At 47.0% G+C, this 22,677-nt stretch overlaps 1 protein-coding gene across 2 annotated transcripts in view; it reads left to right on the forward strand.

Annotated features, from left to right (window-relative positions):
• Positions 1 to 22,677, forward strand: part of LOC310850761 (solute carrier family 2, facilitated glucose transporter member 5-like) — a 36,691-nt gene that overhangs the window by 4,530 nt on the left and 9,484 nt on the right. Inside the window, exons 1-6 of one of the 2 annotated variants that reach the window (XM_083752672.1) lie at positions 12,268 to 12,925; positions 17,815 to 17,913; positions 18,353 to 18,513; positions 19,595 to 19,719; positions 19,890 to 20,042; positions 21,647 to 21,772. In XM_083752672.1, coding sequence (XP_083608798.1) covers positions 12,752 to 12,925; positions 17,815 to 17,913; positions 18,353 to 18,513; positions 19,595 to 19,719; positions 19,890 to 20,042; positions 21,647 to 21,772 — 838 coding nt within the window. In that variant the 5' untranslated portion in view covers positions 12,268 to 12,751. Of the gene's footprint in view, positions 1 to 12,267; positions 12,926 to 17,814; positions 17,914 to 18,352; positions 18,514 to 19,594; positions 19,720 to 19,889; positions 20,043 to 21,646; positions 21,773 to 22,677 lie in introns of those variants that run through there. The other variant, XM_083752673.1, reaches the window with a different exon arrangement.

The raw sequence follows: 22,677 nt of genomic DNA on the forward strand, positions 1-22,677 counted from the left end.
AGTGGAGCGGAAGGGAACTGGTAGCTGTTGTGATATATAGGTTTGAAAGATAAGAAGAGTTGCTATATAACCCTGCTGTGCACCCTGAGCTCAAATGTTCCCAGGGCTGGGGGCTGAATACGGCCCAATCGCCTTCTCAATCCTGCCCACGGATGGTCCAGGAATCAGCGTGTTTTTACATGAGTAGAATGTGTCCTTTTATTTAAAATGCATATCTGGGTTATTTGTGGGGCCTGCCTGGTGTTTTTACATGAGTAGAATGTGTGCTTTTATTTAAAATGCATCTCTGGGTTATTTGAGGGGCATAGGAATTCATTCATTTCCCCCCCCCCAAAAAAAATTTAGTCTGGCCCACCACATGGTCACCCATGGCTGTAAAAGGTTGCTGACCCCTGGTTCAGCCAGTACAGCAGAGCAGGCCAGTAGGTCTTTGATTTCTGCATTGCAGGGACTCTCCTTCCTTGGAAGCTTCTAAGCAGAGGTTGGGTGGCCATCTGTCATGGATGCTTTAGCTGAGTTTCCTACATTGCAGGGGGTTGGACTAGATGACCCTCAGGGTCCCTTCCAGCTCCATGATTCTACTTTTCTTTCTACTTCAACAATATCTCATTATGTTCCTATCATTTTAGGTAATTGTATTTTGTATGAATTATTTTTAAAAACTATAAATAAAACATGATCTATTTACAAACAAAATATTTAAATAGCTACCTTTCTATTGATAGGATGGGGGGGGGGGGGTATGAGCGTAGCCAGGCTTTTTGTTAGAGGGAGAGAATCTCAGATTTGTACAGTGGTACCTCGGGTTAAAGAGGCTTCAGGTTACAGACTCCGCTAACGCAGAAATAGTACCTTGGGTTAAGAACGTTGCTTCAGGATGAGAACAGAAATCGTTAGGCGACGGAGCGCCAGCAGCAGGAGGCCCCATTAGCTAAAGTGGTGCTTCAGGTTAAGAACAGTTTCAGGTTAAGAACGGACCTCCAGAACGAATTAAGTTCTTAACCCGAAGTAGGTAAAGGTAAAGGGACCCCTGACCATTAGGTCCAGTTGTGACCGACTCTGGGGTTGCGGCGCTCATCTCGTTTTACTGGCTTCCGGGTCATGTGGCCAGCATGACTAAACCGCTTCTGGCAAACCAGAGCAGCGCACAGAAATGCCGTTTACCTTCCCGCCAGAGTGGTACCTATTTATCTACTTGCACTTTGATGTGCTTTTGAACTGCTAGGTTGGCAGGAGCAACGGGAGCTCACCCCGTTGCTGGGATTCGAACCACCGACTTTCTGATCAGCAAGTCCTAGGCTCTGTGATTTAACCCTCTAACCTGAGGTACCACTGTATTAATTTTTACTTATTTGGCTACGCCCATGGGGGGGGGCACAGGAAGGAAACCAGGTCGGAAGGCGGCCACGGTCGGGAAAAGGTTGGGAAACACTGAGTTAAACCACTGTGTCAGCAGTGTTGAAGGAACTTCCCTGAGGGCAGTGTGTACGGAGGCCCTAGGCTGCCCAGACAGCAAGATCTCTTTCTCAGCCTCGCCAATGTGGTCCAAAGCATAGCAGAGCAATACTGCCTCCGACACGGGAATCAGGGAAGCAACCATCATGGCTAGTAGCCATGGACAGCCTGAACCTCCTTGAATTGGTCTAGGCCTCCTCGTTGGAAGTCAGCCAAGTGAGTGGCCATCGCTGCAATATTCAATTGCCTGCCTGTTAAATTGTCGCAGGGGAGATTGTGCAAAAACGAAAGCGTTTCCGTCTTTGGCAGCTATATTGCAGGCTTCATCCAGAAATGGCTGGCCTTCCCTGCATGATCTTTGCCACGTAGTCCACAGGGAGCAACCCATATCAAAGCGACAGTGTAAAAGTCTCCCTCTGATTGCTGCCCTCCAGTGTTTTGTGTAGTGATAGGAAGCCCTTCAAAGCCGATCTGATCTTGCTCTCTCAGCCAACTATTTCATGTTTTCTTTAGAAGAACTCGTGATCCTGTGTGTATCTAATCTTGTGTATCACCAGCCCTCATAATAGTGTTTTAACGGTGAGTTAATAGTCCAAATAAACCCACATTTATCTTTCTTTCTTTCTTTCTTTCTTTCTTTCTTTCTTTCTTTCTTTCTTTCTTTCTTTCTTTCTTTCTTTCTTCCTGCTCTAAGACTGGGAAGGGGACAGGAGATCACACAAGACACATCATATGCGCACAAGACACATCATATGGGGACTTCCGGCAAGGAAAAATGGCGGGCACCATGGCAGCCAGCAGTTCCTGAAGCCAGCCAGAGCCAACTGTGCTACCAGGCTGGCTCCAAGCTGCTGAGGCTGTCGCTGCCATGTTTCCCGGGAACAGATTTGCAAATCTGGGGACGTCTGGCAACCCTACCTTAGGGGCTAGGAACTGCATTCACAGAATCATAGAACTGCAGAATTGGAAGGGACCCGAGGGTCATCTAGTCCAACCCCCTGCAATGCAGGAATCTCAACTCAAGCATCCATGACAGATGGCCATCCAACCTCTGCTTAAAAACCTCCAAGGAAAGAGACTCCACCACCTTCCGGGTAGACTGTTCCACTGTCAAACAGCACTTGCTGTCAGAAAGTTATTTCTGGTGTTTAGTCGCAATCTCCTTTCTTGTAACTTGAAGTCGTTGGTTCAAATCCTACACTCCAGAGCAGGAGAAAACATGCTTGCTTCATCTTACGTGTGACAGCCCTTCAGGTATCTGAAGATGGCTATCATATCTCTGCTCAGTCCCCTCTTTCCCAGGCTAAACATACCCAACACCCCCAACCATTCCACATAAGGCTTGGTTTCCAAACCCTTCCATCATCCTGGTTCGCCCTCCTATGCACACATTCCAGCTTTTCAATATCCTTCTTAAATTGTGGCACCCAGTACTGGACAAAGTACCGGTACTTCAGGTGTGGTCTGGCCAAGGCAGAATAGAGTAGTACTATGAGCCTAGGGCTTGCCGATCGGAAGGTCGGTGGTTCGAATCCCCACAATGGGGTGAGCTCCTGTTGTTCGGTCCCAGCTCCTGCCCACCTAGCAGTTTGAAAGCACACCAGTGCAAGTACTGTAGATAAATAGGCATCGCTCCAGCGGGAAGGTAAACAGTGTTTCCGTGCGCTGCTCTGGTTCATCAGAGGCAGCTTAGGCATGTTGGCCACATGACCCGGAAGCTTTCTGTGGACAAACGCCGGCTCCCTTGGCCTATAGAGCGAGATGAACGTGCAACCCCAGAGTCGTCTGCAACTGGACCTAATGGTCAGGGGTATCTTTACCTTATAACTTTCATTGTTCGAGAGAGTATACTTCTATTGATTCAGCCTAGAATAGCATTAGGCTTTTTTGCTGCTGCATCACACTGCTGACTCGTGTTAAGTTTGCGGTCTACTAAGACCCCTAAATCCATTTCACATGTGCTACTGGCAAGCCAATTATCCCCCATCTTATATTGGTGCAGCTGGTTCTTCTTGCCTAAGTGCAGAAACTTACATTTGTCCCTATTGATGTGTGTAATTAAAATTCAAAAGGTATTGATTTCTTTGTCGAACCTTGCTGGATGCAGCTGAGAAATACACAGGGCCCTACCCTGGTGATTATTCTGCAGATATTTACATAGCACCTTTGAAAGTGGGGAGAGAGGGATGCATTCTACCGCTCTCTGAATGGATCACATGACCTTTTTACATAAGAACTTGGCTTGACTTGGCTCCAGAAAGTAGCTGAGCAAACATTATGCCAGGTACTATGTGTTGATGGTGGAAAATTAAAAAAGAAAAAGAAAATCCATTGCCTTCGGCAAACACGGAAGAACACAAAAGAATGAAAGGGAACCCTATCTAAATATTATGTTAGCATTACGGTTGTTTTAACACATAGGGTCGCTCCTTTCTTGAGGCTTTTGGAGATACAGTACTGTAAAATAAATATGGCAGGGCACTGGGAAAACACAAGAGGTCTTTTCCTCCAGTATTTTACAGAAGAGAAAGAAAAGGTGGCATTCACTATGTCAGGGCTGGCTTAGCTATGTTTAGATGTTTGCTACCGAAACAAGTTAAATGCCCTCAATCCTGGAGCAGTGTAGCAGTAGCACTGAATCATAGCTGTCAACTTACAGATTTGAAAATAAGGGACCAGCAGCCTCGAAAATAAGGGATCAGCAGCCAAAATAAGGGATTTTAGACAACCAACTGAAATACGAAGTTAAAAGGGACCAGATAATTTGGGAAAGCAGCACCAGTTTTTAGCCCTTTGTTTCCAGAGGTTGCTGCTCAAGACACCAGCTGATGAAACACTGCAATTAAATAACTACAAGCAGCAACCACTTTTCGCGCAAAATGAAGTCCAAGCTACGAAGATGCTGCTGCAGTTCTGTATCTTTTCTCTCGTGCTCCATCTGCAGCTCTTAGTTTCATCAGGCGGGGCGGGAGGAAGGGGGGGGGAAATAGCACCCAAAGTAAACCCGCAGATCAGACCATCTATGCTAGTCTGCCACTACAAATCTATGGGAGAAGCGCTTGCGGTCCTTCCTTCGCTTTCCCCCTCTATGGTTAGCCCTTGGAACACCTGCCCGCGCCTCCGCCTCGTCTCTCTGAACTGCTTTCTCTATGGTTGCCCTCGCTCTCCTCTCAAGGCTCTTCAGCAATTCATAGGCCGCGCCAGGCTGCCCATCTCATCCGGGTCCTTCGGCGGCACAGCCACAGTACAACCTAGCGGCAGCGGCGGAGGTCAGAGGGAAGGCCCCAGGCAGAGGCACTCAGTTCAGCGGCTGCGAGGAGGATGGCAGTGGAAGGGCCCGAGGCTCCTGCCAGTCCCGGCAGGGAGGGCTCTCGGGGGCCGAGGCTGGTGAGAGGAGGCCGGAGGGGGGCGGGCTGGGCAGCCAAGCAACACAGTTGGATCCTCCCTCCTCCCTGGCCGGCAGGGAGGAAGGGAGAGGAGCTGCTTCCTTTGAAACCCGGGAAATTTAAGGGATATCATCAATAAGGGACAGCAGCGGGACACGGCGCTGGGATAAGGGAGTTTCCCGCCAAATAAGGGACAATTGACAGCTATGCACTGAATGAGCAATAATAGACTGTGATATTGTTTGCTAATTTTAATCGCCCAATACCTGTCGTTTCTTATTTCCTCCCCTTTACAACTATAGGGGCTCAATGCCCCAGGGAGGCAATGGAGATCAGGAATCGTCTCTATCAGGGATGAGGAACGTTGTTTTTTTCAGGCCGGGGGCCACATGTCAATGGTGAGCAGGGCCAGAGGCAACAGTGGATGAAGCTACAGATGTGACTCTGTGGTTTTAACACACAGCGCCCTCCATCCATCCAGGCATGCAAAAAGGCTTCATCACAGTTCAGTGTTGCCTTCCAGCCAGAGGAAATCTCTCAAAGGGGGCATGGAGCAAAGCCACTGAGGGATGTGGCCTGACAATGGAGGGTGTGGCCTGGGAAGGGGGCGTGGCCTGGGAAGGGTCCCGAGAGCCAGAGAGAGATGTGCAAAGGGCTCTGTTCGGCCCCCTGATTTTCTCCCGCCCAGATGTTTATCATGATGCTGAGACTGGAGGAGATATTAGGAGTAGGACTAGCAGATATCTGTCTATCCTTCACTCTGAGGTCCTGGGTTGCAACCATTTAAAATACAACTTTAACAATAGTCTGAAACAAATTACAATCTCAGGAACAGGGTGGGTCCTTAAGACATTATTTTTTGTGTTCTACCTCTCCAGGTGGGTGGCAACACCAGAGCAAGCCTTTTCACGGCGGACTACCTAATTGTGCACTCCTGGCACCATCTTTATCTACTTTTAGGTGCCAGGCAAATATATTTTATTTCCACTCTAATTTATTTAAATAATAATTTTTATTAAGTTTTTAATTTTACATTTTAAAATAAACATTTTACAAACTTTAAAATATCCATTGACTTCCCTCCTTCTCCTCCCATGGTTCATTTTATGTATCATGCTTTCCTGCATATTTTACTAAACCATTCAAATCAGTTTTCCACTTTTACACCCATCAAAAATTATTTACTCTGTTGAATTTAACTTCAGCGTTTAGCTGCCAGCGTTTTCAGCTGTATAGTTATTTTCCATATATTCAATAAATGTTTTCCACTCTTCTTTAAATATATGTTCTTCTTGCTCTCTTATTCTGTGTGTTAAATCTGCAAGTTCTGCATATTCCATCGACTTCAGCTGCCAATCCTCTTTAGTTGGGACGTCACTCACTTGCAATTTTTGAGCTAACAAAACACCGGCCATGGTTGCTGCATACATAAATGACCTTTTCTGATACCTAGGAATTTCTGTCTGGAAAAAGGATCCTGGTTTTTTGAGGAGAAAGTAGTTTTAAACATTATTTTTTCAATTCATTATAAATCATTTCCCAATATACGTTTACCTTTTCACATGTGCAACTTTTCACTCGGAGTTTTGGCCCTTTATTTAAGAATCTTAGCCAGAATCAGCGATGGGTTTCAAGTACATTCTGTAGCAGATAGGCAGCTCGTACAGTTGCTTTAGCACAGGTGTGATATGACATTTGGAAATTCAACAGCAGGGCTATTTCCCAGCGATGGAGGAAGCTGCAGCTGTTGCTCAGTCCAGTTTGCAGGTTCCTAATGCATGGGTCCATGTAGCCAAGATGCCTCCATCCAGGAAAGGGGGTAGCTGGTTCACCTTCTGAAACTGGTAAAAGGCGCTTTGGACCACAAAGGCTACCTGAGGCGCCAGCGACAAATATAGATCAAGGTATACCTCCCAGCTATGAATCTGCTCCTTCAGGGGAATTGCAAATCCACCAGGTGGCTTGCCCAACCAATGCAGCTTTTTCTATTGCTGGGAAATAGAACTACAATTTACCGTATTTTTCGCTCTGTAAGACGCACCAGAGCACAAGACGCACATAGTTTTTGGAGGAGGAAAACAAGAAAAAAAATATTCTGAATCTTAGAAGCCAGAACAGCAAGAGGGATCGCTGCGCAGTGAAAGCAGCAATCCCTCTTGCTGTTCTGGCTTCTGGGATAGCTGCGCAACCTGCATTCGCTCTATAAGACACACACACATTTCCCCTTACTTTTTAGGAGGGAAAAAGTGAGTCTTATAGAGCAAAAAAATAAGGTAATTTCTGCCTGTTATCATACTACTTTTGATAGATGAACTGTTTAGTTAAGTGTTGGAAATCTTTTTCCAGAGCAAAGAAAAAAGAAAATAAAAAGCCATAACTGGTGATACAGGGCAGATTTCAGCTACAACACAACCCCATAAGAATTAGTGGTGGTTCCATGATTCAGAGCTGGAAAGTCATATACCAGCCTGGAATGTATTATAAAGTAATTAAGTTCAGAGGAGAGAAAGAAGCTGGCTACAAAGCAAAAGAATTTATTGGCCTCTTGTAATCCTTTGTGCTAATAGGGTAGGTTTTCCCTCCCTATCACACTTCCTGGCTTTGAGGGGGAAAAGAAGCAAATGTGAGAAGAGATGGCAAGATTATTCTGTACTTTTTTTCTCCTTCTTTTTTCCTTTTTCATCCCCATCATCACATTGATCACACAAGCCTAGTTTTTAAAGGAGGAAGTTCGAAGGAATAAGATAACAGGATTGTATGAAGCAGTCAAATTACAATCCACCAGGAAGTGCAGCACAGCCACTTGTGGGTTTAAATCAGACTAACGATGTTGATCGGAATATAGGTGTCAATTAGCAGCCCCTAATGCCAGAATATCTGTGCTGTCTCTCACTCTTCCTTGTGAATGGTTAATTTCCCCTCTGCACGCATTAAAAGATCATCTCAGCACTTATCGCCAAGCTAAGAACATTAAAAAGCCTCCTGCCTCAGGCCAGTGGCCCATTAGGTCTAGCATCCTGATCCTGTTGTTCCAGCTGGAAGATTCAGGACAAATAAAAACTGTTGCTTTTTCATGCGGAGCAAACTGTGGAACTCACTGCCACAAGAGGCAGTGATGGCTACTAATGTGGATGGCTTTTTTTCCTGCTCCCTTCTGAGGTACTAGCCATAATGCCTATGTTCTACCTCCATAGTCAGAGGCAGAAATGTTTGTGAGTAGCAGTTTCTGGAAACCACAGGAGGGGAAGCAAGTGTTCTTGCATTCAGGTCTTGCTTGGTCACACTGAGAACAGGAGGCTGGACTAGAGGGGCCACTGGTCTCACCCAGCTGGCTCTTTTTATATAAGTTCTACACAGAAGGCATAGGGTACAATTCCGGCTCATAAAACTATTGAACTTGGCTGAGATGGAGTTTACTCAAAAGTTGGATAAACTGATGGGCTTGTAAAATACAGTGGTACCCTGGGTTACATATGCTTCAGGTTACACACTCTGCTAACCCAGAAATAGTGCTTCAGGATAAGAACAGAAATTGGGCTCTGGCGGCGCTGCAGTAGCAGGAGGCCCCATTAGCTAAAGTGGTGCTTCATGTTAAGAACAGTTTCAGGTTAAGTACGGACCTCCAGAACGAATTAAGTACTTAACCCGAGGTACCACGGTGAACTGTAACTCGCTGGATCGTCACCATGTCATGGTGAGTGGGCTTGCACGTTCCTATGACCTTTGAGAGCGAAGCCGTCGGGAGTCTGGTACTCCCAGCAGGGTCACCCAAGGCGGTAAGGTCAAAGGGGAGGAGATAGGAGACAGACAAAGAATGATGGAAGAAGTCCTCAACGGCAGATCAGGCAGAAGATAACAAGTGGTATGTGAAGGCGGATGAAGGCTGCAGCAGATAAGAACCTGCAGGTTGTCTTGACACTCATGCCATCGGAAGACTGGGTGTTGGTCAGGGTGCACTGATCTGATGAACTGATGGGCTTGTAAAATATGCTTGGCTTGATTTGTAGCTATAGTATAAACATGGGTTTAGGATTGTATCCAATGCATGTCCTACTCAATTGAAATTGATGGCCGTGACTAATTGATTCCAGTGCGTCTGAGTAAAATTTAGTTGCATGCAACTGATATAAGTAAAAAAACCTGCTCCTTTTCCCTTATGGGGTATCCAAGAGCCCATATAGAGTCCTTTTGTAGGTTCTCTATCGGTAGGAGAAAATAACAGACCAACCATAGACTATTGAGAAGCAAAGCAGCTAGTAAGCCTGATCTTTTATTAACTGTTGCAACAGGGTGCTCCCCCACACGCAGGAGAGAGGAGGACGACTCAGAGCCATGTGTGCAAGCCCTAATATAGACATTTTAAATTGCCCGCCCTGGAGTCCAAGATCACCCCCAGAAACAGCATACATATATCACAGAAGGGGTGTAGCCCAAGACCAGATACATCGTACCTACATCACAGAAAAGGCGGTCTACAACAGAAATCTGAGTGCTTTGTTTTTACCCTGTCTGCCAGGTTACCTGTTAATTGTCACTTGGTTGAATTACCTGGGGAGCCTGGCCATTCTTTTGTAATGATAATACTTAATTCCTGAGGCAGGTCACAGGCTCACCCTATTCACACCTTAAATTTGACCTGTAGAGAAATATTTGAGATGACTGAAAGAATCAAAAAGGCTTTAGGACTTTTCCATAGGTTTCAGACATGTGGTTTATATATTTATATGTGTGTTTGCTTGGTATATTTATGAATATATATATATATATATATATATATATATATATATATGACCTAAAAATTCTTATAACAAGTATAAACATGGGCTTAGGGTTGTATCCAATGTATGTCCTACTCAAGAGCAGGCCCATTGAAATTGATGGTTGCAATTAATTTAGGTCTATTGATTCCAGTGGGTCTAACCTGAGTAAAATTTGGTTGCATGCAACCTTTAGTATGTTTCGGGGGTTATAGCCAATGTTAGATCTATGCCGAGTAGACCCATTGGAGTGGATGGACATTGCCTTGCAGATGCAACTGGACTACAACTCCCATCATTCCCATATCCTTTGCCATGCTGGCTGGGTCTGATGGGAGTTGTAGTTGGGAGGACCACAAGCTCCGCATCCTGGCTCTAAGCCATCCTTCCCTCACCCAGCAGCCTTCAGAGATGTTTTGGACTACAAATGCCATGGACCCCAACCCAGTAGATGATACTTGGAAATCCAAAAAGGTTTGGAGGGCGTCAGGTTGATGGAGGCTTCTCTGAGCCCAAGATTTAGAAGTGTGTTCCAGGGAACACTGGAGTTCCTTTGAAAGCAGCATCAGGCATTCCTCAGTGAATGTGTAAGAAGGAATCCCGTTGGGCCCATCTGTCCCAGCCTCCTGTTTCCAGCAGTGGAGAGTCAGATGTCAGCCAGAAGCAGAATGCAAAAGAGAGTCTCCCACGTTGCTCTCCAACAACTACTACTGGTCTTCAAGTGGTGGTGGTGGTGGTGAGAACGTTGCAAAAGAAGACACATGTGTCCATAAAATTTGTGCATGCTTGTCTATATGTGTAGTTGCACATTTGGAAATAATTGCTGCAATTTAAATAGAAATATAACGCATCTCACCAGAGCAGGGCAGAGAGTGTCACCAAATGATCTGTGTGTCTGCTCAGTCCATGTGCCAACTACTGAGCGAAACTCACCACACACACACACACGACTAGAATGCTGCCTTATACTGACTTAGATCATTGGCTCAGTATTGTCTACACTGACTGGCAGCAGCACTCCAGGGTTTCAGGCAGGGTTCTCTCCCAGTCCTGCCTGGAGATGCCAGGAATTGAACCTGGGACCTTTTGCATGCAATGCAGATGCTCTGCCACCAAGTTATGGACTTTCACCAGTGTAAGAAGAAATAACCCTTCAAGAGTTATGTATCTTCTAACCAGAGAGGCTTTCAAACAGGGCTCCTTCAAAGTGAGGACTCAAATGCCCTTCAAACAGCCAGCCTACTGCTGGCATACTGCTCCTGAGCCTGGAGGTTCTACTTAGCTGTGGACTACAGCTGTTGTTGTTGTTTAGTTGTTTAGTCGTGTCCGACTCTTCATGACCCCCATGGACCAGATCATGCCAGGCACTCCTGTCTTCCACTGCCTCCCACAGTTTGGTCAGACTCATGTTCGTAGCTTCGAGAACACTGTCCAACCATCTCGTCCTCTGTCGTCCCCTTCTCCTTGTGCCCTCAATCTTTCCCAACATCAGGGTCTTTTCCAGGGAGTCTTCTTTTCTCATGAGGTGGCCAAAGTATTGAGGCCTCAGCTTCAGGATCTGTCCTTCCAGTGAGCACTCGGGGCTGATTTCCTTCAGAATGGATAGGTTTGTTCTTCTTGCAGTCCATGGGACTCTCAAGAGTCTCCTCCAGCACCATAATTCAAAAGCATTGATTCTTCAACGATCAACTTTCTTTGTGGTCCAGCTCTCACTTCCATACATCAGTACTGGGAAAACCATGGCTTTAACTGTATATACAAACCATACACAACATATGTTGAAAGCACATTTAAAGCATAGGCTTTTCTCAAAGAATCCTGGGAACTGTAGTTTACTCATCACAGAGCTACAATTTCCGGCACCCTTGACAGACTACAGTTCTCAGGATTCTTTGAGGGGAAGCCATGTGCTTTCAACAAAGCAACTACTCTATTCCGAACTTAAAAATGGAAAGCGTAATGCTGGTGGTCAACAAAAGAGGTTTAAAGACAAATCTCAAGGCAAATCTAAAAAATGTAGTATAAACACCGACAACTGGGAAACACTGGCCTGTGAGTGCTCCAGTTGAAGAACAGCCTTTACCAAATGGACTTTGAAGACACTTGAACTCAGAACGCAAGGGAGAAACGTGCTAAGAAGAAGGCACGCTTGGCAAATCCACACAGTGATCAGCTCCCGCCCGGGAACCAATGTCCCCACTGTGGAAGGACATGTGGGTCCAGAATTGGCCTCCACAGTCACTTACGGACTCATTGTTAAAACCGTGTTTATGGAAGACAATCTTACTCGGCTACAAGTGATGCAGCCTGATAGATCTCCCATCTTTGAATTTCTCTAATCCACTTTGAAAGCCTTAAAGGGGAATTTTTAACTTTTCCAGATGGGGTTTTCCCATTATAACTTCTAGAGCCCTGGGGAAAGAACTCTGAAACTCTGGGGCGTTTATGTGCATGCTTGAAAAAAGTTTTCTTTTAAGAGACATCCACAACCTCTCCCCAAAAAAGACAAAATTGCAGACAGTGATTCACCAGAGACAGATCAGCCCCAAACAGGGTTGGTCGGTGTGTAGAAACCAAGCATTTGTCTCCAGCAAAATGTTTCTCTCTGACCACACTAGTGGTGTGACGGAGCTCCAATGCGCTGCTGGAATGAATTTCGTTCGTTATTGCTCAATCCGCCCCTTTGCAAGGAGAGACGGTCTTGGCAGCCTCCTTTGCTTTCCAGCAGCAGCAGCAAAGCAACGCTTTCCAAGAGGAGAGCGCAGATCGGGAGAGGGCCAGATTCTGCCGACTCACAACCAGCACCCTCAACTCTGACAGGCAGCGGCTCTCTCTGAGCCGATCAGGCAGCGTGTGCATGCGCCTCTTCCACGCCCCTTCCACAACTCTGCCAACTCGGGGCTGCTTTGTATAATGGGACGTGGGAACGCCTGCCTGCGGGAGCATGTGCTCTGCCACTGATCCTGGCTCGCGGCGCACGCCCTCCTTAAGACTGTTTGCAAACCCAGAACCTTGAAAGGAGCAAAGAGAAGCCGATCCACAAGGACAGCACGAGACAGCCATGCCCATCTCGAGGAAGTTCAGAGGGCAAACTTCACCCACTGTTGGGCTATAAAGAATATTGCTGGGTGTTCCCTGCCGCACTCAAGGTGCATGTATGTGCATATACTGAAGATCTCGCTCTCTCTATATCTCTCTCTGCCTTCTTTCCATTTGGGGCATTCGCTGCAAACAGAGCAGCAACTCAGAGAACTGACAGCAGGAGCGTTTAAAATGAAGACTGAAAATCAATATACGGGCGGCGTGCCATGCGAAGGCAGGAAGGGGGTGAGTGTCTGGCTGGCAGACGACGCTGTTTCCTTGTCTTTTTCTGTGGGCATGTGGGTCGAGGGGTAAACGGGCAAAATACAGTAGAATTTTAACAGTTGCAACACAGAACCTCTTGTTTTACAACAAAATATCCCAATTTTCATGCGGAATGTTGGAGGGTGTGGACTCAGACCACAGTCTGTTTACTGCTGGATCTTGGAGACAGGCCTGTTTTAAAGGATTTTTTTTCCCCAGGGTGTGTTGGTGGGGGGCGGGGAGTGGCAGGGTCACTGCAAGACAGAAAAGGCTGAGGGTTTGGCGAAGTTCCCCTGGTCACAAAACCCCATGATATAAAGGTCCAAAAAGACACGTTGTCAGAAGAGCAGGTGGTTGTGCACTGAAAAATATTGGCATTTTATTTTTATTTGAGAATTTGAGGCACCCGGGTTCCAACCCTACAGACATCTTTGCACAATATTGATTGGGCAACATTTTGGCATGCTGGCAATCAGCATCCAATGTCTGAGATTCCGTTTTCTGTAGTCTTTTAAGCACTGTGTAGTTTTTCCTCGGTCTGCAACATTCTTTTTTTGTTCCAAGCAAGGAGCCTGTGCATGCCCAACAGCACTGCAGAGAAACAAGGGGAGATAATCTGCCCTCCTAATTGCCAAAGGTGCAGACCTGCAGAGGTGGCATGACTTGCAAACAACTGAACCCTGGGCTGGCAGGGTTTTTATTACTGCATGCATGCATCCATGAAGCAGCAGGCAGTTCCACAGGTGCGCTTTGAATCTCTTCACTGCTGACTGGTGATGCATGGTTTGGGTCACAGCCCTCAGAGAATGCATTGTAGGTCCGCGGAGAAGGCAGAGACATCTTGAGCCAACCCTAGGTAAAGGTAAAGGGACCCCTGACCATTAGGTCCAGTCGCTGACGACTCTGGGGTTGCAGCGCTCATCTTGCTATATTGGCCGGGGGAGCCGACATACAGCTTCCAGGTCATGTGGCTAGCATGACTAAGCCGCTTCTGTCAAACCAGAGCAGCACACAGAAACGCCGTTTACCTTCCCACCGGAGTGGTACCTATTTATCTACTTGCACTTTGGCATGCTTTCAAACTGCTAGGTTGGCAGGAGCAGGGACCGAGCAATGGGAGCTCACCCTGTCGTGAGGATTCGAACTGCTGACCTTCTGATCGGCAAGCCCTAGGCTCTGTGGTTTAACCCACAGCGCCACCTACGTCCCATTTGAGCCAACCCTACAGTGTGAGCTTGAGACCTAGGAGCCGTTTGTCAATGACAGAATGCCCAGCCTAAAACATGTGAAGTAGTAGTGAAGTGAGTGCCTCTGAGCATGTACTGAGTTCCTAGTGTTTAGTTCTTAAAGGGAGACTTTCCAGAACCTGAGTTTAGGCAGTTACACTTTCTGGCCTGGATGCTCAACCCAACCCAAGCCTGTAGAGGTTGGATGTGCCAATTTGGTAATGCATTCTGCACATGCTCAGAGTCATAGCATGGGGGAAGTGTCCCATTCTACCAAGAATAAATGTTGCACTTTTGCATGCCGTGGTATGTAATTTCCCCATGAGAGAAGCAGAAATGGCAAGCCAGCTGTGCACGCTGCATAAGAAAGAAGTATTTATTCTGCACTAAAGTTGGCATCAGCCCCATACCTTTCCAAAATACTCGGAGGTCTCTTGTGTAGAAGATGACAAAGACTTGCAAGGCTGCCTTCACACTGTACATTTAAAAGAGCATGGCTTCCTCACAGAGTATCCTGGGAACTGTAGCTCACAGCACCCTTAACAAACTACTGCCTCAACCAGCATAGCCAATGGTCAGGAAGGACGCGAGTTGCAATTGAAGATAATTGCTCCATGGACAGTAGACCAGTCACTGGAAGTCGCTGAGAGCTAGAAGTTCAAAGGACTTTAACATCAGCTGAACCAGAATGACTGAAAGACTCCATAATTCAAGAGAGTAAAACCACGTTCATTTATAATGCTATGGTACCATTTAAACAGTCGTGGCTTCCCCCATAGAAACCTGGGGGCTGCAGTTTGTTCAAGGTGCTGAGAGTTGTTAGGAGACTCCCTATTCCCCGTTAAAAGTGGTATGATACTGCTTTAAATGTACAGTGTGAATGTGGCCTAAGGCTGTGCATACACTGAATTTTTAAAGCACATTGTTCCCCCTTAAGAATGCTGGGAACTGTAGTTCACCCCCTTGGAACGATAGTTCCCATCACCCTTAACAAACTACAGATCCCAGGATTGGTGTGGTTTTTTGGGGGGGGAATCATGTACTTTAAATGTGTGGTGTGCCCATATGTGTTCTCTCCTGTGAGCAAATCGATCAGAAGGACTTAAGTGGAGGAAGGCTGATTGCATTTGAAAACTGACAGAAACCTCTTTTTGGTGAGAGCCATTCAACAATGGAACCAGTTACAGTACCTAGGAATTGGTGTTGGGTCTCACTTAATAATATAAGAGGGGAGCCCTGTGGGATCAGGCCAAGAGCCCATATAGTCCAACATCCTGCTCTCACCAGTTGCCTTTGGGCAACTGGCCTGAGCACTTGAGGGTTGTCCCAAGTTGATAGCTATTATTGCTTGCTGTGGGAGGGACATGTTACGGAAAAATCTAGGTACAAGGCTGCTCAGTTACCGGCAGAGCCCGTGGGTCCCTGCGAAATAAAGGAGCCACCAACCAGAGCAAATAGCTGTAGACCAAAGTTTATTGCGCAAGAGCTTCAAAGAGGAATTTTGAACCCCGAGGATGGGGTGACAAGGACTTTTAAAAGTTTCTATCTTATCCCAGCATACAGTTCATTAAGCATCATCGCTACATCAGAAAAGGGGAGGGTTATACATGATTAACATAGGAGGGATGTGTTGGGGCAACAGGCGGATACAGGATATGTATTGGGAAGTAATTCTAAGCACTTACTACAAAGGGACAATAGGACTTTGGTTTGCATAGTCTGCCACCATCTATGAGTATCTTCCTGTGAGTACGTGACCTCCCGCTTGAGGGATTATGGCGGGGACCAAGTGGTTTCCAAGTCCTTGGCCAACGAAGCAAATTGGCGGTGGAATGAAGGAAACTGGCAAAGGAGTTGATTTTATATGATTTTTAAAGCTAGGTAACTTCCCTGAGCTGTCAAGTCGAAATGATACATTTATGCATAATATTTGTAACATTTAACAACTTTAAAGATGTGCCCCGCCCCCTGTAATTTCTGTAGCAAACTATGTGCTGCGCAAAGAAGCACTTTTCTTTTATGTGTCTTGAATCTTCGAACATTCAGCTTCCTTGGAGAGAGGGAGAAAAAACTTTCCCTGAACCGAAAAAATCCCAAATGCTGCAACCATCTAACTGTTGCAGTTAGGGAGGCAATGTGCCAGCAATAAATCTGCCTTCGGGGTGCTTGGGTGGGCACCAGAATATGTCAGGGGGGGGCAGGGAGGGGGGAGGAGCAGAGAGAGCAGAAAGGTCAACTGTGGTCATTGAGAAGGCCTGGGTCCTCAATGGAAAATATGATCCGCCTTCCTGGAAGACGGGGAACGAAACTCTTTATGCCCTGGCAGTGTTTTAAAAAGCCCCCAGCTGCAACCTTGGCCAGAAGTGCCGCATTGTTTATAGGCTGGTACCTTGTGATGTGGAAGGATCTTTCGGAACGTGTGTGGAAAGGTCATCCATCCTTCCTAAATTGTTCAGCTAGAAATACAGGACTTTTTCCCGGGGGTGGGGGGTGGGAGGGAGTGATGGAAAAACCCATCCAATATTGTCTTTGCTTTTTAAATGTTGGTGAGTTTGGATCTGCACGTCGCTCTGGGGCTTCTTAAAAAGAGAAAGCAATGAATGAATGAAATGAATAATCCTAATACAGTGGTACCTCGGGTTAAGTACTTAATTCGTTCCGGAGGTCCGTTCTTAACCTGAAACTGTTCTTAACCTGAAGCACCACTTTAGCTAATGGGCCTCCTGCTGCCGCCACGCCGCCGGAGCACGATTTCTGTTCTCATCCTGAAGCAAAGTTCTTAACCTGAAGCACTATTTCTGGGTTAGCGGAGTCTGTAACCTGAAGCGTATGTAAGCTGAGGTACCACTGTAATGGCTCAAAAAAAAAGGGAGCCGGTCTTGTAAGGTAAGCCAGGCTAAGAGATCATGCCTGGCCCAAGGTCACTGAGTGAGTGTCATGGCTGAGTGTGGATGTGTAGTTAGCCTAGTTGAGCCTTTGGGTCCCTTCCAACTCTATAATTCTATTAACTTCGCATGGGACTGCAGATCCATCCTTTTGGACCCGTACATGAAAAGTTAAGCTGCCATTTCTCATCACAGCACTGTGCTGTTTAGAACAGTTGGTAACAGATGTCAGGGCAACGGTGTTCCTCTAGCTTTTTCCTAACCTAAGCCATACTTTCCTGGTTTTTCAAACAGGATTAAATTAATTAAACATGATTAATTAATACAGAAGGTTTGCCTTCAAAGTAGGACAGAAACTTTCCTGGACCGAGGGCCACATTCCCTTCTGGGCAACCTTCCGAGGGCCAAAACCAGTGGTGGGTGTGGCCAGAGACAAAAGTGGATGGGGCAATGAATGACCTTTTTTTAAACCTTTTGTGTACAAGGCTAGTTCCTGCAAATACTGTCCTCCATCTAAGCAAGAGGCATGATCAGAGTTAAAGGACACATTTCCAGCCAGGGGTGTGGTCTTGGGGTGTGAATCAGAGCCGGCAAAGGGGGCGTGGCTTGGGGAGAGTTCTGAGGGCCAGATAAGAGAGGCAAGGAGGGCCACATGTGGTTCCTTGCTCTTTGCACTTTTGGGATAAGGAAGGACACTTCCTGGGCTGATTTTAGGAAGCTGGTTGACCCTCCAACCACTCTCGCCTCTTCTTGCCTGCAGAGAATGACCCTTGTCCTCAGCTTGGTGACCTTCGTGGCTGCCTTTGGTTCATCTTTCCAGTACGGCTACAATGTCTCCGTGATAAACTCTCCAGAACTGGTAGGTAGAGTCTCTGTGCTCGCTCACACCTTTCCCGCTTTGCATCACCGGAGGCCAGAGATCCCTTTCTCCTCATGCAGATGGGCCAGCACAATAAACTTGCTGATTTAATGCTGCATTTTACAATGCTGCAACCCACCCACCCTGTGACCTTAGGACTGGAAAGTATTAATAATAATATAAAGACGTTCTTTGCTGATAGAACTTTGAGCACCATCAACCAGAAATGGTGAACGTTGACACGGTTTACATCAGGTAAAGGGGAAGCTGTGGCCTCCCAGAGGTTGTTGTACTCCAATACCCATCATCCAGAGCGACCAGTCCTCATGGATGATGGGTTCTGTAGTTCCACAACATCCGGAAATCTTCAGGTTCCCTGTTCTTGGCTTACTTAGAAGAGGGCATTGTTAATGAACCTGTTATACCTCTCTTCTTCCAGTTCATGAAAGCTTTTTACAACGAAACCTACTATGAAAGGAATGGGGAATACATGAGCAAGGACATGATAACAGCCCTCTGGTCGATCACAGTGTCTTTCTTCCCACTTGGAGGGTTCTTTGGGTCGCTTTTGGTTGGCCCCATGGTGAACAAATGCGGCAGGTAAGAAAAGCGTGATTCTGGCTCACATTGCTGGTTGTGGTGTGATGCAGAGGGGGGTGCAAAGCAAGGGCAGCCAGGATAGGGCCTTCTAGATGTTGTTGCCCTGAAGGGATTACAACTTCCCATGGCTCCTGGGAGCACCAGCCAGAAAGGAGTCTCTCTCCTGCTCCTGTCTCTGCATGAGTGCCATTTCTGACTTTTTATTATGACTGATTGAAACAGTCCTGGGGACCGCACCAGATTCTTGTTGTCGGACTCTGCTGCAAAAGTTCCAAATATTGGTAGAGGAATTCAAGAGTGGCTTGTGAGAGCCATGCGGTTGAGCTGGAGCAACCAGCTCAAACCTCTTCCCAAGCTGAGCTTCTCAGGTAGACAGGGGAAGAACAAAGGATTGCTTACCTACCGTATTTTTTGCTCTATAAGACGCACCGACCATAAGACGCATCTAGTTTTAGAGGAGGAGAACAAGAAAAAAAATATTCTCTCCCTCTCTGCGCAGCACCTCTCCAGCAAAGCGGGAGGAGAAATGGAAGGGGCTCTGTTTCTCCTCCCACTTTGCTGAAGGGGCGCTGGGCAGAGAGGGAAAGCTGTGCAGCACCTCTCCAGCAAAGCAAAGTCAGAACAGCAAGAGGGTTTGCTGCGCAGCGAAAGCAGCGATCCCTCTTGCTGTTCTGGCTTCTGGGATAGCCATGCACGCCTCTTCAGGGCTGGGGGAGTGTTCCTCCCGTTGCCCTGAAGAGGCTTCGTGCGGCTATCCCTGAAGCCAGGAGAGTGAGAGGGATCGGTGCGCACCTCCTCCTGAGCAAGAGGGATTGGTGCGCGCCAATCCCTCTTGCTCTCCTGGCTTCAGCGATAGCTGCGCAGCCTGCATTCACTCCATAAGATGCACACACATTTCCCTTTACTTTTTAGGAGAAAAGTGCATCTTATAGAGCGAGAAATACGGTGTTTCCTCTCAAGGTGAGGGGAAGTGACCCAGGCTAAGCATGGCAGGACAGCTTACTCTACTATAGCATTAACCATTAACTTAAGCATGTTGGTTATATGAGATTGGTTATCCCACACCTCCCTCCCTCCCCAGAAAGGGCACCTTACTGATCAACAATGTCTTCTCCATCATCCCTGCAATTCTCATGGGAGCCTCCAAGGTGGCAAAGACTTTCGAAGTGATCATCGTCTGTCAGATCATCATTGGCATCTGTGCAGGTGAGCACAGCAGAGCACCTGAGCACCTGTCTTAAGATACCTTCTTAAGAAGGCCTTCCTTTCTGGGACCTCTATCCAGACCGTTCCTCTGGGGTAGGTTCAGATACGCTGCACCCTTTTGTTGCCGTTCCCAGATTCATCTGTATTTGTCTTGCTGTCTTTTCCACCAGGCTTGTCTTCCAACGTTGTCCCCATGTACCTTGGAGAGCTGTCTCCCAAAAACCTAAGGGGGGCCGTGGGAGTGGTCCCGCAGCTCTTCATCACCATCGGGATCCTCGCTGCTCAGATTCTGGGCATGCGGATGATCCTCGGAAGCACAGAAGGTAAATGAGGAATGCGTCAAATTTCCTGCTCCAATAGCATTTTATTTATCTGTTTAAAGGTAAAGGACCCCTGACCATTAGGTCCAGTCGTGACCGACTCTGGGGTTGCAGCACTCATCTCGCTTTATTGGCCAAGGGACCAGGCGTACAGCTTCCGGGTCATGTGGCCAGCATGACTAAGCCGCTTCTGGCGAACCAGAGCAGCGCATGGAAATGCCATTTACCTTCCCACCAGAGTGGTACCTATTTATCTACTTGCACTTTGACGTGCTTTCGAACTGCTAGGTTGGCAGGAGCAGGGACTGAGCAACCGGAGCTCACCCCGTTGCGGGGATTCGAACCGCTGACCTTCTGATCGGCAAGTCCTAGGCTCTGTGGTTTAACCCACAGCGCCACCTGCGTCCCTATTTATCTGTTTAGAGAGGCTTTTTTAAAAATAAAAAAACACCCCTGCTCTTCAGTCAAAGAGGCTCCCGGAACTGCTTGCATTAAAAAAAAACAACAACAAGACAAGCTACCTGGTTCCCAGAATTGCAATCTGAAAGACATGACACAAAAGAGGAAAGGGATAGGGAGGGAGGAGGGAAAATAGAGTGAAAATAGTTGCAGAATGTGGGGGGATTGAATAAATTTGTGGAGGGCAAAGCTGCATACAGCTACTAGCCACAATGACCTGCATTCTGCCTCCACCGGCATAAGCATAAGCCTCTAAATGCCCAAAGCCCTGGAATTACTGCCTGCCAGTGTAGACAATACTGACCTCAATGGACCTATGACCTGACTCAGTTTAAGAGAGCTTCCTGTGTCCAACAGGCTGCTATTATTATCTTGTGAACTACCCTGAGATATTATGATGAAGGGTGGTATAGAAGGCTAATAAATAAATGGAAATAAAAATAGATGACTGACTTGCGCAGCACATAGTTAAACTGTGGAATTGGCTTCTGCAGGAGGCAACAGGGACCACCAATCAGAATGCCTTTGAGAGAGGATTAGACACATTGCAGGAGGTCAAGTCTCTAGACTGCTAATAGCCACAGTGGCCATGTTCTTCCTCCACTGCACCCAAGGCAAGAGGGCTTCCCATAATAGGCATCTGGTTTGGCCGCTGTGGGAACAGGGTGATGCGGGTGACACTGTGGTCTAAACCACTGAGCCTCTTGGGCTTGCCAATCAGAAGGTCGGCGGTCCGAATCCACGCAATGGGATGAGCTGCCGTTGCTCTTTCCCAGCTCCTGCCAACCTAGCAGTTCAAAAGCACACCAGTGCAAGTAGATAAATAGGTACCGCTGCAGCGGGAAGGTAAACGGCATTTCCGTGCACTCTAGTTTCCGTCACAGTGTCCCGTTGAGCCAGAAGCAGTTCAGTTCTGCTGGCCACATGACCCGGAAAGCTGTCTGTGGACAAATGCCGGCTCCCTCGGCCTGAAAGCGAGATGAGTGCCACAACCTCATAGTCACCTTTGCCTGGACTTAGCTGCCCCGGGGTCCTTTGTTTGTTTGTTTTATTACCTTTTTACCTTTGGCCTGATCCAGCAAGCTCTTCTCATGTGTCTTATCCTGTTGCAGGCATAGCAACATTTCTCTTTTTTTCTCATATTGCAGGCTGGCCAATTCTGTTGGGTCTAACTGGGATCCCTGCAGTACTGCAGCTTTTCCTGCTTCCCTTTTTCCCTGAAAGTCCCAGGTACCTGCTGATCCAGAAGGGAGATGAAGCGAGTGCCAAAGAAGGTAAAACACCTACTTATAAGATACAATCTCAAATGGGGGGAGGCCCTAAGCTACTGAAGGTAACGGGGACCTTTATATTTCCCGCTGTCCTTTGTCAAGAAAAAAATTGCCGCTGTTTTTTGTGTTGGATATATGCTATATGGTAATTTATGGCCCTAATAGGTATCTAAAGCCATTTGCACATGTTGTCATGCAACCAGTCCATGCAGAATGTAGGCACCCTATATACAGAAATGAGCATACCAGTGATATTTTAGGGAGCAGGCTAGCAGGCGGGGAACATTACTTACATCATAGGAGCCTACACAACACAAAACACTGTTGCTGTGTGTAGGTTTTATTTTATTTGTTTTTTGTCTTATACAGTGGTACCTCGGGTTACATACGCTTCAGGTTACATACGCTTCAGGTTACACACTCCGCTAACCTAGAAATAGTGCTTTAGGTTAAGAACTTTGCTTCAGGATAAGAACAGAAATCGGGCTCTGGCGGCACGACGGCAGCAGAAGGCCCCATTACCTAAAGTGGTGCTTCAGGTTAGGAACAGTCTCAGGTTAAGAACAGACCTCCGGAATGAATTAAGTACTTAACCCGAGGTACCACTGTATTTTGGAAATGTACATCCAGTTTTTTTTCCTTTAAAAAATTTTGGCGCCCCCAAGAGAGTGGGCCCCTAAGCTATATCCTGTCTCTGAGAATGGTAGGATATCTTCTTGCTGGTCAAACCAAAGCTATCTCCTGTGGCCTGATGCTGAACTCCAGCTCCTGTTGATGCCTGCAGGTGCTGATGGGAGTTGTATCCCAAAACTTCTACAGAAAGAAATGACAGTGGTTTTCCAAAGGGGGCATTACTCCCCCCCCCGGGGGGGGGGAGAAGTGGGATTGCCTGGAGGGTGCTGGAGGTG

The sequence above is a fragment of the Podarcis gaigeae genome (assembly GCF_964106915.1).
Source record: "Podarcis gaigeae genome assembly, chromosome: 8".
Classification (NCBI taxonomy): domain Eukaryota; kingdom Metazoa; phylum Chordata; class Lepidosauria; order Squamata; family Lacertidae; genus Podarcis; species Podarcis gaigeae.